The 14,791-nt window shown below is 37.5% G+C and overlaps 1 protein-coding gene across 4 annotated transcripts in view; it reads left to right on the plus strand.

Annotated features, from left to right (window-relative positions):
• Window positions 1-14,791, plus strand: part of CDK14 (cyclin dependent kinase 14) — a 710,477-nt gene that overhangs the window by 436,812 nt on the left and 258,874 nt on the right. For all 4 annotated transcript variants that reach the window (XM_056118543.1, XM_056118544.1, XM_056118546.1 and 1 more), the window contains one exon: window positions 3,965-4,085. In XM_056118543.1, the coding sequence (XP_055974518.1) occupies window positions 3,965-4,085 (121 nt within the window). The remainder of the gene's footprint in view (window positions 1-3,964; window positions 4,086-14,791) is intronic.

Below are 14,791 nucleotides of genomic sequence, written 5' to 3' on the forward strand. Positions count from 1 at the left end.
CCTCCAGACATCCTTTATTTGGTGCTCCCTTCTCTATCCGAGCTGTCCTTTCCCATAGAACACCCGGCTGGCCTCTAAGTTATGGAGTAATCCTCCTGGTGCTGATCTCAGCTATTCTTGGGTATTAATCTCATACTTTGTTACTTTATATCCCCCAGATGAATGCAATCTTTCTATGTCTATCCCTCTCTTTCTGACTCATTTCGCTTAGCATGATACTTTCCATGTTGTACCACTTGTATGTAAATTTCATGGGTTTTGTCTAAAATTTTAGTCACCTTGATTTATAATATTGTTAATGGTAGGGCTTCATATACACAATGTTCCAGCCTCCACTAGAGTGTCTACCTCCCTCACCGTTATCTCAGGGACCTACTCCCATTGCCTCATCCCCCATTCCAGCTCAGTACTGTAGAAGAGTTCTCAGGTCCTGCTCTCTTTGGCCATTTGTTATTGTTTGCTATGTTTCCATTATATGAAAGAAATCTGTCCCTCTCTTTCTGATTGGCATTGCTCAGCATGATACCCTATAGTTCTATCCAGGTAGCATCAAATCACATGATTTCATTTTTTTCTTTTACCCAAGTAATATCCCACTGTGTATAAATGCCATAGTTACCTTATCTGTTCTTGTACACTTGGGTTGTTTCCAGATTTTAAGTATTGTGAACAATGCTGCAATGAACACAGAGAAGCAAATACTTCTTCTGAATAGAGTTTGGGGGGCCTTGGGGGTAGATGCCAAGAAGTGGAATTGCTGGGGCATATGGAAGATTAATTCTTAGTTTTTTGCATTTCCATAGTCTTTACCAATAGGGCTAGACCAGTTGACATTCCCACTAGTAGTGAATGAAGGTTCATTTTTCCCCAGATCCCCAACACTGGTTGCTTTGTTCTTTGTGGTGTGTGTCTCATTGGTGTTTTGATTTGCATTTCCCTATGATCAGTGCACTGCACTTTTTCATAAACAGAGCACTTTTTCATAAGTTATTGGCTATCTCTGTGTTTTCTTTGAGGAAGTTTCTATTCATCTATCTCTTTTCCCCATTTTTTCTGATAGAATTGGTTATGTTTTATTTTCCTGTTAAGTTTTATAAGTCACTGTCACTGTCCTCCCATTATTCATCAATTTGCTTGAGCATGCACCAGTAATGTCTCACAACAAATAGTGAGACTTGTTGTTACTGTTTTTGGTATATTGAATATATCACAGGTAGCTTCTTGGATACCAACCCTTTGTCAGATGAGTGGTGGGAAAATATTCTCTCCCACCCGGAACACTGTCTTTATTTTTATTCTGGTCACCATGTTGTTAACAGTTCAGAAGCTTAATTAATTTGATGTATGTTTTATCCTCTACGTTCCACTTGACAAGAGCATATGAAAGAAGTCAGAGCCTATGCCAGGACTTAAGCTTGACACTTTGGGCTTTGTAGAGAAGTGTAGTCATTTGAAAAACCAATGGGATGACTGATTTTGATTGAATCACCGAATTTTGGAGAAACTTTACCATCCTGATTGTCCTATCTGTTCACTTTTACATGAACTGAAGTAGGTAATCAGTTGCAAACAAAAGAAGTAATGTTTATTGTAACATTTGTTTTCAAAAATAGGTATTCTATTTCATGTACAAAAAACATTAGGTACTATTTGTGTGTGTGTTTATACGTGTTTTTATAAAATGTACATTTAAATGTGGCACATTTGTAAATATCAGCAAATTTGTAAAATTCAATTGAATTGTAAACCAAAATGCTATTGAACTAATTAAAATGTTTTTTGTCTCACCAGCTGTACTGTAAATTTGGGGGTGGAGCCTTCACAGAAGTGCTTAGGGACTCTGGGGCTATCTCAGTGATGCTGGGCTGGCATTGCAGCCTGACAGCTTTGGCTCAGGCAGTCATGTCATGCTGCTTGGCCCAGAGTTGCTGGGGGTGGGGGTGGAGTAGAGGTTTGCAGTGCTATGGGTCTCACTTTAGACTTTGCACATGCAGAGCATGTGCTTCAGCCCTTTGAGCTATCTTCTTGGCCCAGTATTACTTTTAAGTTCTTGTATAGTACAAAAAGGAGATATGGATTAATGAACTGGATATACAACGTGTTTCTTAATACTATAAAGAGTTAACACTCTAATGCTTTACATTGGTGGTGAATAAACATAAAGAAGCAAGAATGCTATTATATAGGACTTCTGAGCGATAGCACAGTGGGTAGGGCATTTGCCTTGCACGCAGCCAACATGGCCCATGCGAGTTCGATTCCTCCGCCCCTCTCAGAGAGCCCAGCAAGCTACCGAGAGTATCTCGCCCTCAAGGCAGAGCCCGACAAGCTACCCGTGATGTATTCCATATGCCAAACACAGTAACAACAAGTCTCATGATAGAGACCTTACTGGGCCCGCTCGAGCAAATCGATGAATAACGGGAGGACTGTGACTTCCGTAACTTTCTCTTTAAAAATTGCATCTTAGGGGCTGGAGCAATAGCACAGTGGGTAGGACTTTTGCCTTGCATGATTCCAATCCGGGTTTGATTCCCAGCATTCCATATGGTCCCCTGAGCACTGCCAGGAGTAATTCTTGAGTGCATGAGCTAGGAGTAACCCTGTGCATCTCCAGGTGTGACCCAAAAAGCAAAAAAAAAAAAAAATTGCACCTTAGATTTTGAACAACAAAATTTTCTTAAATGTATCTTTATTGACTATTTATTGTTAGTTAAAATACTGAAAATAATGGTTTCATATGTACATATTACATATTATATATTTAGTATAGAAAATTCTTGAATTTTTAAATTCACAAAAATGAATTTTAATTTTAATTTTATTTAAATTTTTCTAATAATTTCATATTCTAGAATTAAGCTCAAAATAGATAAAATATATATGAGTATATAATTTAAATATAGTTATGTACATTTTCTGGTAATCTTTTTTAATGAATAAGTGTTGTGAAGTCAAACTGTATAATTTATCACTTAACATTATAGATATTTTTTCCAATTAAAATTTTTTGTTGTTTTTTGAGCCACACCCGGCAGTGCTCGGGGATGACTCCTGGCTCTGGGCTCAGGGGTCACTCCTGGCAGGCTCAGGGGATTGAATCCAGGTCAGCTGCATGCAAAGCAAATGCTGTATTATCTCCCCAGCCCGCAAAACTCTTCCTTATCATCATATGCTATCTTATATCCATGTGTTAGGTTTATTAAACTATTTTATTATTGTTTAGTTAGGTGATCTTCGTATGGCTTGAGTTCATTTCCAGTGATGCTTGGAAAAGAGTGTATTGTGAGGTCTGAATCTGGGCCACCTGTGTTTCAAGTAGATGCTCACCCATTGAGCTCCCTCTCAGGCCCTTCACAGAAGTTCATGATTAAGCATTTCCTACTGAGTTGTTCAACAAAATATTGAAACCTAAGAGGTCTGGGAATAATCCCTTGCGAAAAGTGTTACATTTCCAAATAAAGTTTCTCCAGATTTACAGTATGTATTTGAAAAATGAAGGTCATTTAGAAATTTCATATACGAATGCCTGTTTCACTTTTTAAACCTTCTTTGTTCTCAAGGTGTTCTGAACTGGAACCCTTTCTCATGAGAGGTATTTCTATCTCAAAACCAGTGTTCTGTTGAAACAATCTTTGAAAAGTTTAGGAGAGTTCTAAACCTCTTTGTGATGTCTATTATTTTATGAATCATTTTAGTTACTCTCCTTGAAATGTGTAATTACATTTTCCTTTAATATGTAATGTCTTAAGAGTGAATGTTAATGATTTACCTATTGGTGTTTATTTGTCACAGGTATTTGAAACACAATATGCTTTTCCCAAACTTTCTACTTACCTTTACAATACATTCATGCTCCTAAAAAAGTCATGTTTGATCTTTTAAAATTGTGAACATTCAAATTTAACTTTTTTTTTTTCTATTACTTTTCATTAAACTTCTCTATACTTCATGTAACCCACAGGTCTTGCAAGAGCAAAATCCGTCCCTAGCCACACATACTCCAACGAAGTGGTTACCTTGTGGTATAGACCTCCTGATGTCCTCCTGGGCTCCACAGAATATTCCACCTGCCTTGACATGTGGTGAGAAATGGACGCTTTACTTTAGCTAATCTCTCTATAGTGTTTGGTCTGGGTCAAGCCTACACAAACATCCTAACAGTTTGAATGAAGATTAATGATGCAGGAGCGTTTGCCTCTGTGTGGCAGTACTGCTGGGTTTCTTTAAAAACATGATTAGAAATGTTCCCTAATCAGTGATTCCCTTGCAGATGGTGTCTGATGGACAGGGATAGAGGCATTCTTCTGTCAGTGCAGTGATTTTTCTCCCTAAGTGACTCAATTTGTGAATTCATTTTACAACAAAGAATTATATATCTCTAAGCAGAACTGTGGGTTGAGAGTAATGGAGAAAATATTTAAATCCACAACACAAAGGTCTAAAAAAATCTTAATTGGGACTCTTTGGCACCAAGTTTATTTGCACTATACTCCTAAAAACTGCCAATTATTCAGAGTGAAATTAAAGAGTTAATTATTTTTCAAACCCAGGATTAATTTTGGGACAGTCCATTTAACAAGATCATTTAACACAATTAAAAACTTCATCATAGTACAGGAGTTAAGGTGCTTGCTTTGCATGTATCAATTTGTTTATGGTCCCCATCACCACAAAACCAAAAGTAAGCCTGTACACCTCTGGATGTGACCCCCCCCAACCAAAAACAAACAAAAATATCCATCTTGGGGGCCCCAAACTGGAAAGTAGTGTTGTATAATTATTATTTATGATAAAATCCCACTAGTTCCTATCAAATATGGTCATAATAAAATGAGGAAATAATCTCATTTAACATTTAACAAAAACTCACTAGTGACTGGTGAAAATATCTACTATGAATTAAAAAGTTTCTTTTCTAGACTCACAACTTGATCGTAAATAAAATCATTTAATAGCATATGGCTCTTTTGTAGCAGGAATTATATGCCAATGAATGGTTATTCTCCTATATCCAGAATTTGGCTACATGTTACATGTTTATGGCCTCAATAAAACTTCAACATGTGTTGTTTATCTTACTGCTGTGTTCTTTCTTCATTGCTCTATCCTTACTCTTGGATTTTAGTAAATTAAACTGTGATGAAGGCTGGCTTCTTAACTGATATTTTTGATCCAAAATTTTGGGGTGAGAAAACAATCAGTTTCCTCATGATATAGGACAGGGTAAAAATTTTCTTGCTTTAGGCAACAAAAACAAGCCTCAAAATGGGACCTAGTATTTGTGAGGTCACTTAAATAGCTACTTTTTTGTGTCTATGTGGATATATTTATTTTATGAGGAATAGATAAGAGTAACCATGAAAGGACTCAACCATTATTTCTTCATCTCACTTCCTGGTGATTTTCTGCATGATTGTTTATACAGTTACTTCTTCCCCAAGCTGAAGCATGAAGTTGGGCAAAAATAGTTATTTTGATCTCTAATTGTAAAGAAAACCAAAATGGTTTGAAATGCAATCATTTGTCAATAAGTGTCAAAATTTTGAATTGTATCAAGACATATAATTTTCTCATCCTCTTCCTCCTCCTACCTTACATTTGAATGTTGACCATACAATCGTGATTTAATTTCTTGAGTTAAGCAGCATTTTCCTATTTATTTAGTACAGACATTCTAGGTTTTCTTTCTTTGAGGTCAGTTAAGGACTCTACTAACAGTAACATAGTTTGGAAATAGTGCCTTGGAACCAGTTTTGTCTTAGTACTTGGCAGTTCAATTAAGTCTCCACCCTTATAATCCAGAGATGTTTTATTATGTGCTAGTGGCTAATTTTCCCAAAATCTTTAAAATGTTCTTTAAAGTACAAAGAATTATTTGATTGTGACTTGCTAGTATGTCTGTTTCTAATGGGTGGTATTTAATTTCTATTCATGCCTCTTCCCTACTCCCTAGTACCTTTTTTCCCCCTGTGTGTGTGTGTATGTGTGTGTGTGTGTGTGTGTGTGTGTGCATGTTTCTTAAGGAAAAAGGTTTAGTGCTTTCTGCCAATTTGCTTTAAATAGAGACATAATAAAAACATACAAAAGCTGTTATTGAAGTTGATAGGGAAAAAAACTGATTTAAAAAATGTAGACCCTCAAATGCCCTTTAGCTTGTGTGCAAACATCATTCATTACCAGAAACGATAATGAATGTATAATGTTTGAGCAGCTTCCATACTTACTGCCTCTCATTTCCAATTTCCAAAAGCTGAGTTATATCTATGGAGTGCCTGTCGTTTTGAACCTGATTTCATTCCAAACCACTTTTTAAAAGCCAGTTTGTTGTGATACTCTAAGTCCAGTAAAATGTAATTTTTCTGTTAGAGAGTTCACAGGGTATTGATTTTTGCATAATCAATGACATCAATGGTGGGTATTCAAGAACCAATAAATGGGACCATAATTGAGTCACGGGTCAGCTGCTGCAAAGAGAAGTGCAAATATTAACCCATGGACAATGGCAAGGAGGCAGGTGCAATAGTTTCTGGCTATTTTTCCAGTTCGTTTACCAACCAGGGGCCAGTAAGGTGGTAACTAAAAACTAATGATCCCTCTACAGTATTAACATTTTCCAGTTTTCTTTTAAATGGCCACAGGCAACAAAAATATTAACGAAGACACATGTATGTTAGCATAGTCAGCAAGGGATGTAAATCACAGTGTCCATTGTTAGGTTTTACTGCTCCTGGTTTTCAGCACTGTCCTGATGTGTGATTCCACTATGCAGTTTTCAGAATGCATCAAGCAAGGTATGTCGCCATACCTTCATCTCTATCTATAAAGGTGCATTAAGCAGAAGAACCATATTTACATTTTTCTCGTGTTGAACTTCGATAATTCCTGGATTTTGTCAAGTCTAGGCACTAGGAATAATCTTTAAACTCATAAGCCAAAAAGGCTTACCATATACCAAGAAGCACTGTAAGAGAATTGATGATGAGAAAGCAGCTGGCCTCTGTAGTGGCTTCCTAGCCAGGAAGCATTGCTCTGACTGGTGAGGTCATTGCTCTAAAGGAGCTTTATCTTCTTGTGTGGAAACTCATAAATATGTTTACAGATGTGCTTGTTTCACAAGGCAAAAGATCACCTGGGATTGTTTTAGGGGATTAATTTCTAACAAAGGGTGATTAACTTATTTGTAAGTAATAAATAATTATCATGATCACAGTTCTTTGGGAGGGGCATGATATAGAACTACCTTGTGGCATCAATTACAGTGTACCCCAAGATGGAATGTGAAGAATGATAGCATGTCAGTCTCTTCCTTTCATCATCTTTTTAAGAGCTAATTAACATATTAACTATGCTTGTCAAAATGTGGGGCAAATCATTTATAAATAAGCCTGTCAAATGTAATGAGATTGCATATTAAATCACCCTTTCCTCTATTACATCTTTGATTTAAGATTAAAATTAATTTTTTTAACATTGTAGCAGCTGGGTGGTTAGAAAATGATTTCCATACCAGTCGTGATATATAGAAAATTGTCTGCATCAAAACTGATTTTGCATATATCAGAAAAGAAACTGCCTATTTATTATTATAAGGCCATTTAGCATCATGCTTTATTAAATACGCTTAATCATCATGCATATTGGAATTATCCAGAGTTCTGCAATCATCCCTAACAATATCATCTTTAATAGTCTCTCTTTAACCAAGGTAATTTGTGTAGGAAATAAAGTTTTAAGGACTCACATTTATTTACAGTATTTTAACAGAGAGAATCACAAATTAATCTTACTCTAGCCCCTACCCTGAAAATAATTTTTATATATATGTTTCTTTCCTAAGTATTCGAGTAATAGTAACCATTGAGTCTTAAATAATAGTAACAATAGCAATAATAATCATGCTTTTATTAAAAACAGACTGCATGCTGAGCACTGCTTTTTCCCTACTTACCTTCTGTTTCAAAATGTAATGGCAGAAGATAAAACAGAAAAACTAAATATAAAAAGCAGTTTTCCATGCTTACTGAAAACCAGTAAAAGCATGGAATTCAGGGCCACACCTACTCAAAGTTCTTTATTCTTCACAACATATTTTGTAGTATCTTAAGATTATTTACAAGAAATTGGGCTTTATTTTACTAGTGACCCTAAATACAAATGCAATAAAATTCCTGTTTTTTGGTTCAGTTTGTTCTCTAAGTCCTGCTGGGTGGCTTTTACTCAACTGCCCTAAGCACTACCTTTTTCTCCTCTCATCATATCCTGTTTTTATTTTTTGCTTCTTTTTGGGTCACTCCTGGCAGTGATCAGAGCTTAATTCTGACTCTATGCTCAGATCTCACTCCTGGCACTGCTCAGGGATCAGACGTGGTTGGTTCTAGGGTTTGAACTCAGGTTAGTATGTGCAAGTCAAACACCCAACACAATACTTTCTCTGGCATCTTTATCCTGTTCTATTTTTGTTTTATTTTACTTTTTTATTAAGAAACCATGACTCACTGAATTATTCATAGTTGAGTTTCAGCCATGCAATGTCCAACACCAGTCCCACTACCAGTGTCCTCAGGTTTCTTCCCTCCACACAGAATGCCTCCTCAACAGGCCATTTTAAGTTTGATTATCCTGTTTCATCTTAAAAGTTTACTAATTTTCTCTTTTCCTCTCCACCCCCTTTTTTTCTTTGTGTTTGTTGCACACTTGGTTGTAGGGTGCTGGAGTTTGCCTGCTTTATCAGGTGCCAGAGATCACAGAGTTAGAGGCAGCTGTCATTCTCAGTGATGTAGGATGAACTCAAATTCACAAGCCACATGCGTCATGCAAGGGAGACTCGTAGCACCGAGCCCCATTTCCTACGCCATTCCAGTTCCTTATTAGACAGACATATTTTTGTTTACAGAGGGGTTTGTTTGAAAAAAAAACTCACGACAGATTATTGAATTAATTTTTTCAATGGGATCAGCATCTGTGCTGTTATGCCTTTTCCTAATTCCTAGCCTTTACTCATTTGACCACCTTTCCTAATAAGAATGAATGTTTAAAAATGCTCGGGGGCGGGGGGAGGGGGCTGGAGCAATAGTACTGTGGGTAGGGTGTTTGCCTTGCATGCGGCTGACCCGGGTTCAGTTCAGAGCATTCCATATGATCCCATGACACCACCAGGAGTAATTCCTGAGTGCAAAGCCAGGAGCGCCTGGGGTGGCCCAAAAAGAAAAACAGTGCTCAGGGAGGATGGAATGATAGCACAGCGGATAGGGCGTTTGCCTTGCATGCGGCCAACCTAAATCCATTCCCAGCATCCCATATGGTCCCCCAAGCACCGCTAGGAGTAATTCCTGAGTGAAGAGCCAGGGGTAACCCCTGTGTATCACTGGGTGTGAACAAAAAAACAAAAATAAATAAATAAATAAAAATGCTCAGGCCTGTGTTAAAGTACTTGCCCTGTGTGCAGCCAACCTAAATTGGATCATGGGATCATTATAATTGCTATCTCTTGATTTAAAAAGAAAATTAGAGAGCAGAGAGATAATATAGCATTTACCTTGCACAAGGCTAACCCAGATTGGGTCCTCAGAACCCTATATGATCTCCTGAGCCCACCAAGAATTGGCCTTGAACACAGACTCAGTTGAAAGCCCTAAGCATCTTACCCCAACAAAATAGAGGGGAAAAAAGGCTAGTAAGAATGAAAGTATGAGTTAATGAGCTGCATACAGTCATCTACCTGTCGAGACCATTTGCACACTTTCTAATTAATTTCAGGATATAAGACCAAGGTGGTCATCAATTAGTCACTGAGTAGCAACTCTTGAAGAGCTTGTGGAAGCTATGCTAGTGACATATGAACCAAGTGACTTACTGATATAGCTACTGACAGTGCAATGGAACAGAACAGAGAAATGGGATAGTCAGGAGAACAGCCTGGTGGCTGAAAGCTGAGCTTTCTAAGCTTTTCTAAGCTCAGAAACTTAGTCGTAAGCTCACTGTCAGTAATAAAGTCCTTGAAAATTAGAGTGACCATATCCCTTATCATTCAAAGACTCCTTTGAGAGTTAATAGTGATTTTGCCAAAGATATAAATGTAACATAAAGTTTTAACAGTGACATGTCATCTTTATTCTAAAAAATTAGAGCAATGCTTTACAGAAACTTAGTGGTCAGAAGAGACTTAATGCACTGGAGTGTTTAATTCTCACCCAAGTACCACTGGCTGCAAATTAAAAGTCCTTGCAGAAAACTAATACTACAATGCTCAATTATTGACTATTTTTTTGTAAATGTATTTTGTTATGTCATTTGGTAATGCTTTCAATATGCTAAATTTCATGATGACTTTGGAGTACTTAAAAGGCTTTGAAAAAAACTAGTTTTTTTTCTATGTATGCCAGTATGGCTATGCCTTTTTAATATCCCATATTTCTCAAAATCTGTATGAAAGAATATATTTGTGTTTTTAGTAGATATGTTTGGTCATTTATTAGTTATAAAAAAGATGGTACTCTTATATAAAATAAGGCATTATATTAGTACTTACTCAAGGATAACAATGGTTTGTTCTTTCTCCCTTGCCACTGGGAACTTAGGTTTATTGGGTTACATCCATCACAGTACTCCTGAGGTGCTCCCATTCTCGTGTTTAACTTTAACTTCTCTATGTTCTGCTTCCCCTATCTGTTAATCACCTACATCCCAAAATCAGACCCTGTGACATGTAAGATCAGATCCTTCTAAGAACTCTGGATTTTGTATTTGTTAGTGAAATATTGCTTTTCTCTTTGTGTCCCTTTCATAGTTTCCTTTAGAGCAATGTTTTTTTGTATAAACACAGGAAGATAGTTAATGCTATGCTTTTGTAACCTAGGAGTCAATTAACTCTGTGTAATATTTACTCCTGGACATCTGTTATATTTACTCGACTTACACATCAGTTGCTCTTAGGTCCTAACACCCAAAAAGCAGGGTCCAGACGAAGGGACTGGTTAGATCCAACGCAAGCTGTAAGCTACCCTGGCATCGAAACAGGACCAGGCCAAGTGCCATAAAACTTATAATAAGAGCACAGTTGTGGACAAATTGTTTTATGGCCCAAAGAGAAGAGACTGGACAAGGACCCTGCTAGGGTTAGGAAGAATTAATCTGGCCTGAGGAGTGTAGTCTGGGATCTATAGTGAGAAGTCCCCAGGAGAGCCACCCTTTAAGCTTTAAACTCTTACTTTGTCCATTAAAAAATGACTAATATTATTAAGAAGTAAATTTAAGTATGTCTTTTGGTGAAACTTCCCCTTAAGCAGATCTTCTAGCCAGAGATCTTTGTCTTAGAAGAGCTTCCCCAGAAGGAAGGGCTTTCATATGATGATTGTGCTATCTGACCTATGTGTAGTTGCTATCCCCCAACCTTGGAGGTTGGGCTCTAAACTAAGGCTCTGAGACTGGGTACAGAGAGACCACTGTAGGGAAAAGTAGGAGACAGGAATGAGGAGCAGTGTGAGACTGGGCGCTCAGTGAGATTGGAATAGGCATGCGGGGAGAATAGAATAAACGCGGGACAAAGATTGGAATAAATGGCAACTGATCACCAACCTCTTGGCGGCCCTGTTCCCCCCTTCATGTGTCTGTTAGCCATGGCTGCAGGCCAGAGTGGAGAAGCGGCTCAGGGCCACCAGACACTCTTGGTGAGAGAGCACCTCCACACTCTTTGTGAATATACAACTTAGTACTATTTGTTTTTTCTTTCTGGGTCACACCTGGAGATGCTCAGGGGTTATTCCTGGCTCTACACTCAGAGTTACTTCTGACACTGCTTGGGGATATGGGATGCTAAGGGTCGAACCCAGGTTGGCAGTGTGAAAGGCAAATGCCCTACCCACTGTGCTATTGCTCTGGTCCTTAAATATTTTTAATGAATGAAAATTACCCTGGTTTTACCAGTTTGGCATAGTGTTACCCACAAACTGATTTTAAGTAGCTAGTCACAGTGATTAAACGTCATAGTATTATGATAGTCCTGCTAGGGTTAGGAATATTCAGCTAATATTTAGCTACCTCACCCACTTGTGAGAAAAGCAAAAGATGATGTTGTAAAATTCCTTAAGACACACAAATGTTGAGAATAAGTGTTTTTTAGTCATCGCTGGATCTATAAGTCAGCCAGGTAAACATAAATGCACTTATAATGGAGTATAGCATCTAAGAGTACCATGGGATCTCAAAGAAACTGAGACTACTGTTTTAGTTTTAGGGATATGATGATAGCATTATATCTAGAAAATTAGATATTTTAGTCCAAGATAGCCACATCTCATGTACATGGATGTATTCTTTTGGAAATACACGAACACAAACACACACATATACTGGTACTTAAAGTTTGGAGAATATACTCGATTATATATTAATACCTTTTATGGTTTAACTTACGTACTTCTTCATGTAGAAATCAATTATCTGATTATATAAATTATAAGTTTTGCTGAATAAAGGAGAGGCACTGCTGTAATAGAAAACTCATTGAAACCCCAAGATTCTATCTCTGTCATTCCTTATCTCTTCAGTTTTCAAATCAGACAGCTAAGGTAATAAAACCTTTTTAAGAATAGCTGTAGCAATCACAGCAATAGCAAAGCCTTCATCTCTGCCTTAACCATATTCATCCACTCTTACTTTTACCAGAAGCAGCTAATTGTATTTTGTTTTTTAAATTTATCTCCATGTCTTAAATAATTGTTTACTTGACAATTACTTATTTCCCATTTCAAACTATTACCTATTAGGTAGGCATAATGCTAGGTGAAATTGTGGATTTTTCCCATTTCTTTTCCCATTTCCTAGTCTTTTCCCCACTCCACCTTATTCTCAGCATGATTTGTTTATCATGTTCTGAACCATTAACATAAAAATGTTATTAATAGATTAATCAAATAGTATTCTAGAATTTGAATTCTTTCTTGCATAATCTTTGCTTCTCCTAGATTTAGTAATTTTTTGACTCTTATTGCGATAGAGATTTTCAGTTCTATTGTTTTTAACTTTACTTTTTATGGATTGAGATTCTGTGATTCTACTATGTATTATTTTTAAATATAAAAGTTTTATCTATTACCTACGGAAATATTTTTTCAGATTCTCAGACACTCAGCAGATCTGTCAGCAAATATTATTGACATTTCTCTTGATCATCCTTTTTTTGGAAAGTTTCTTCTCAGCTCTGGGACTTCCTGCCTTGGAATAGCATACACTGACCTTGGAATAGTTCTCAGTGCCTTCCATTTGCCCATCTGTGGTTGGAGGCGCTAGAAAGGTTATTCCATTTCCCTAGAAATCTGTCCTGTTCCCTCTCTGCCTCTCCGTGTCCTAAAGGCCCTTCCCTTGGACACTGCATCCTCCAAGCTGCTTGGCTGTTTTCTGCTTGGTTTCTCACTATAGACAAGTTGGGAAAGAGGAAGACAAACTGCTCCCTAATTCTTTTCCCCTGCGTTAGACTTTTTTTCTTGAAATAGTTGACTACAGCTTCTGTTTGGCAGCCTCCTCTGTGCCTCTGTCAATATTCAATAACACTTGACCTTTTGAGTTCTAGGGCAAGTAATGACTTCCTTCCTCTGTTTGCTAGCCTTTTAGTGTTTGAGTATGCCTTGCTGGTTTCCTTGCATCTCTCTACTTAGTCATTTCATTGAAGTCTGTTCTGGGTTGGATTCCTTTTTCTTTCTCATTACTGATCTCCTCTTTCCTGGATGCCTTTCTCTTATAGCCTCCCAAGAAAGGATACATTAGAAATAACCATTTTCAACGTCTTAGTGTTCTGAAAATGCCTATTTTGCTTTCACACTTGTTGACAAAGTTTGGGTGAACATATAATTAGGTCTTTCCCTCTTGATTATTGAATGCATTGACTCCCCCCCCCCTTTTTAAAGCAATTTTATTGCTTCTGAGAAATCTGTTTCCATTGTGATTTTCAGTCATTTGTGTGCCTTCCTGTACTTTCATTCTGGAAAAAAATCTTTCCTCATTTTACAGATGTTTGTCTTCTCGGCATTTCATTTTTTAAAAATAATCCGTTAATGTCTGCTCTTTTTTTCCTCTGGTTTCTTTTGAAAGCTCTATTTCAAATATGGGCATGCAGGGAATTCATAGCTGTCCATTACTTTCTGTAAATGAGGTATTATGAATCTATGACTTAAGGGAGTCCAGATGGCTCATCGTTTCATTATATATTGCTCATGCAGAAAAGACCCCAGGCTTTTCATTGTGACATCCTGAAATGTCTGAAGACCTAGTCTTTGTTCTCACTTTGGTGCTCTTCCTGGCAGTATATGTCTGTAAAGCAGGAGGAAGAGGGGAACTAATCGATTCACAGACGAATAAACTTCCTTCTTACCCATTTTTCTAAGTTCTGTGTCTCATCTTGATCTTGTCTATTTCTTTAATACTCAACTTGAGCCCCTTTGGATTGGATTTAACTTGTTTTTCGTGTGTGTGTGTGTGTGTGTGTGTGTGTGTGTTTGTGTGTTTATGCATGTGTGTGTGTCTGTCTGCACTTGTGTGTATGCATATGTAGAATGACTCCCAGGAATTACTCCTGCTGATGCTCGTGGGACCATATGGGATGCTGGGGATCAAACCTGGGTAAACCAGGGGGCCTGTGGGTGATACTTGGCCCAGCTGGTGGTGTCAGCATCATGCAAGGCAGTGATGAATGGGGAGGTTGGGCAAGATGTGCCAGGAATCAAACTCAGAACCTAGTATTTGCAAGCATATGACTCCTTACTTTTAAGCTAGCTCCCTGGCCCCTGAATTTTCT

The sequence above is a fragment of the Sorex fumeus genome, unplaced genomic scaffold, assembly GCF_029834395.1.
Source record: "Sorex fumeus unplaced genomic scaffold, SorFum_2.1 ptg000037l, whole genome shotgun sequence".
In the NCBI taxonomy this organism is placed as follows: Eukaryota; Metazoa; Chordata; class Mammalia; order Eulipotyphla; family Soricidae; genus Sorex; species Sorex fumeus.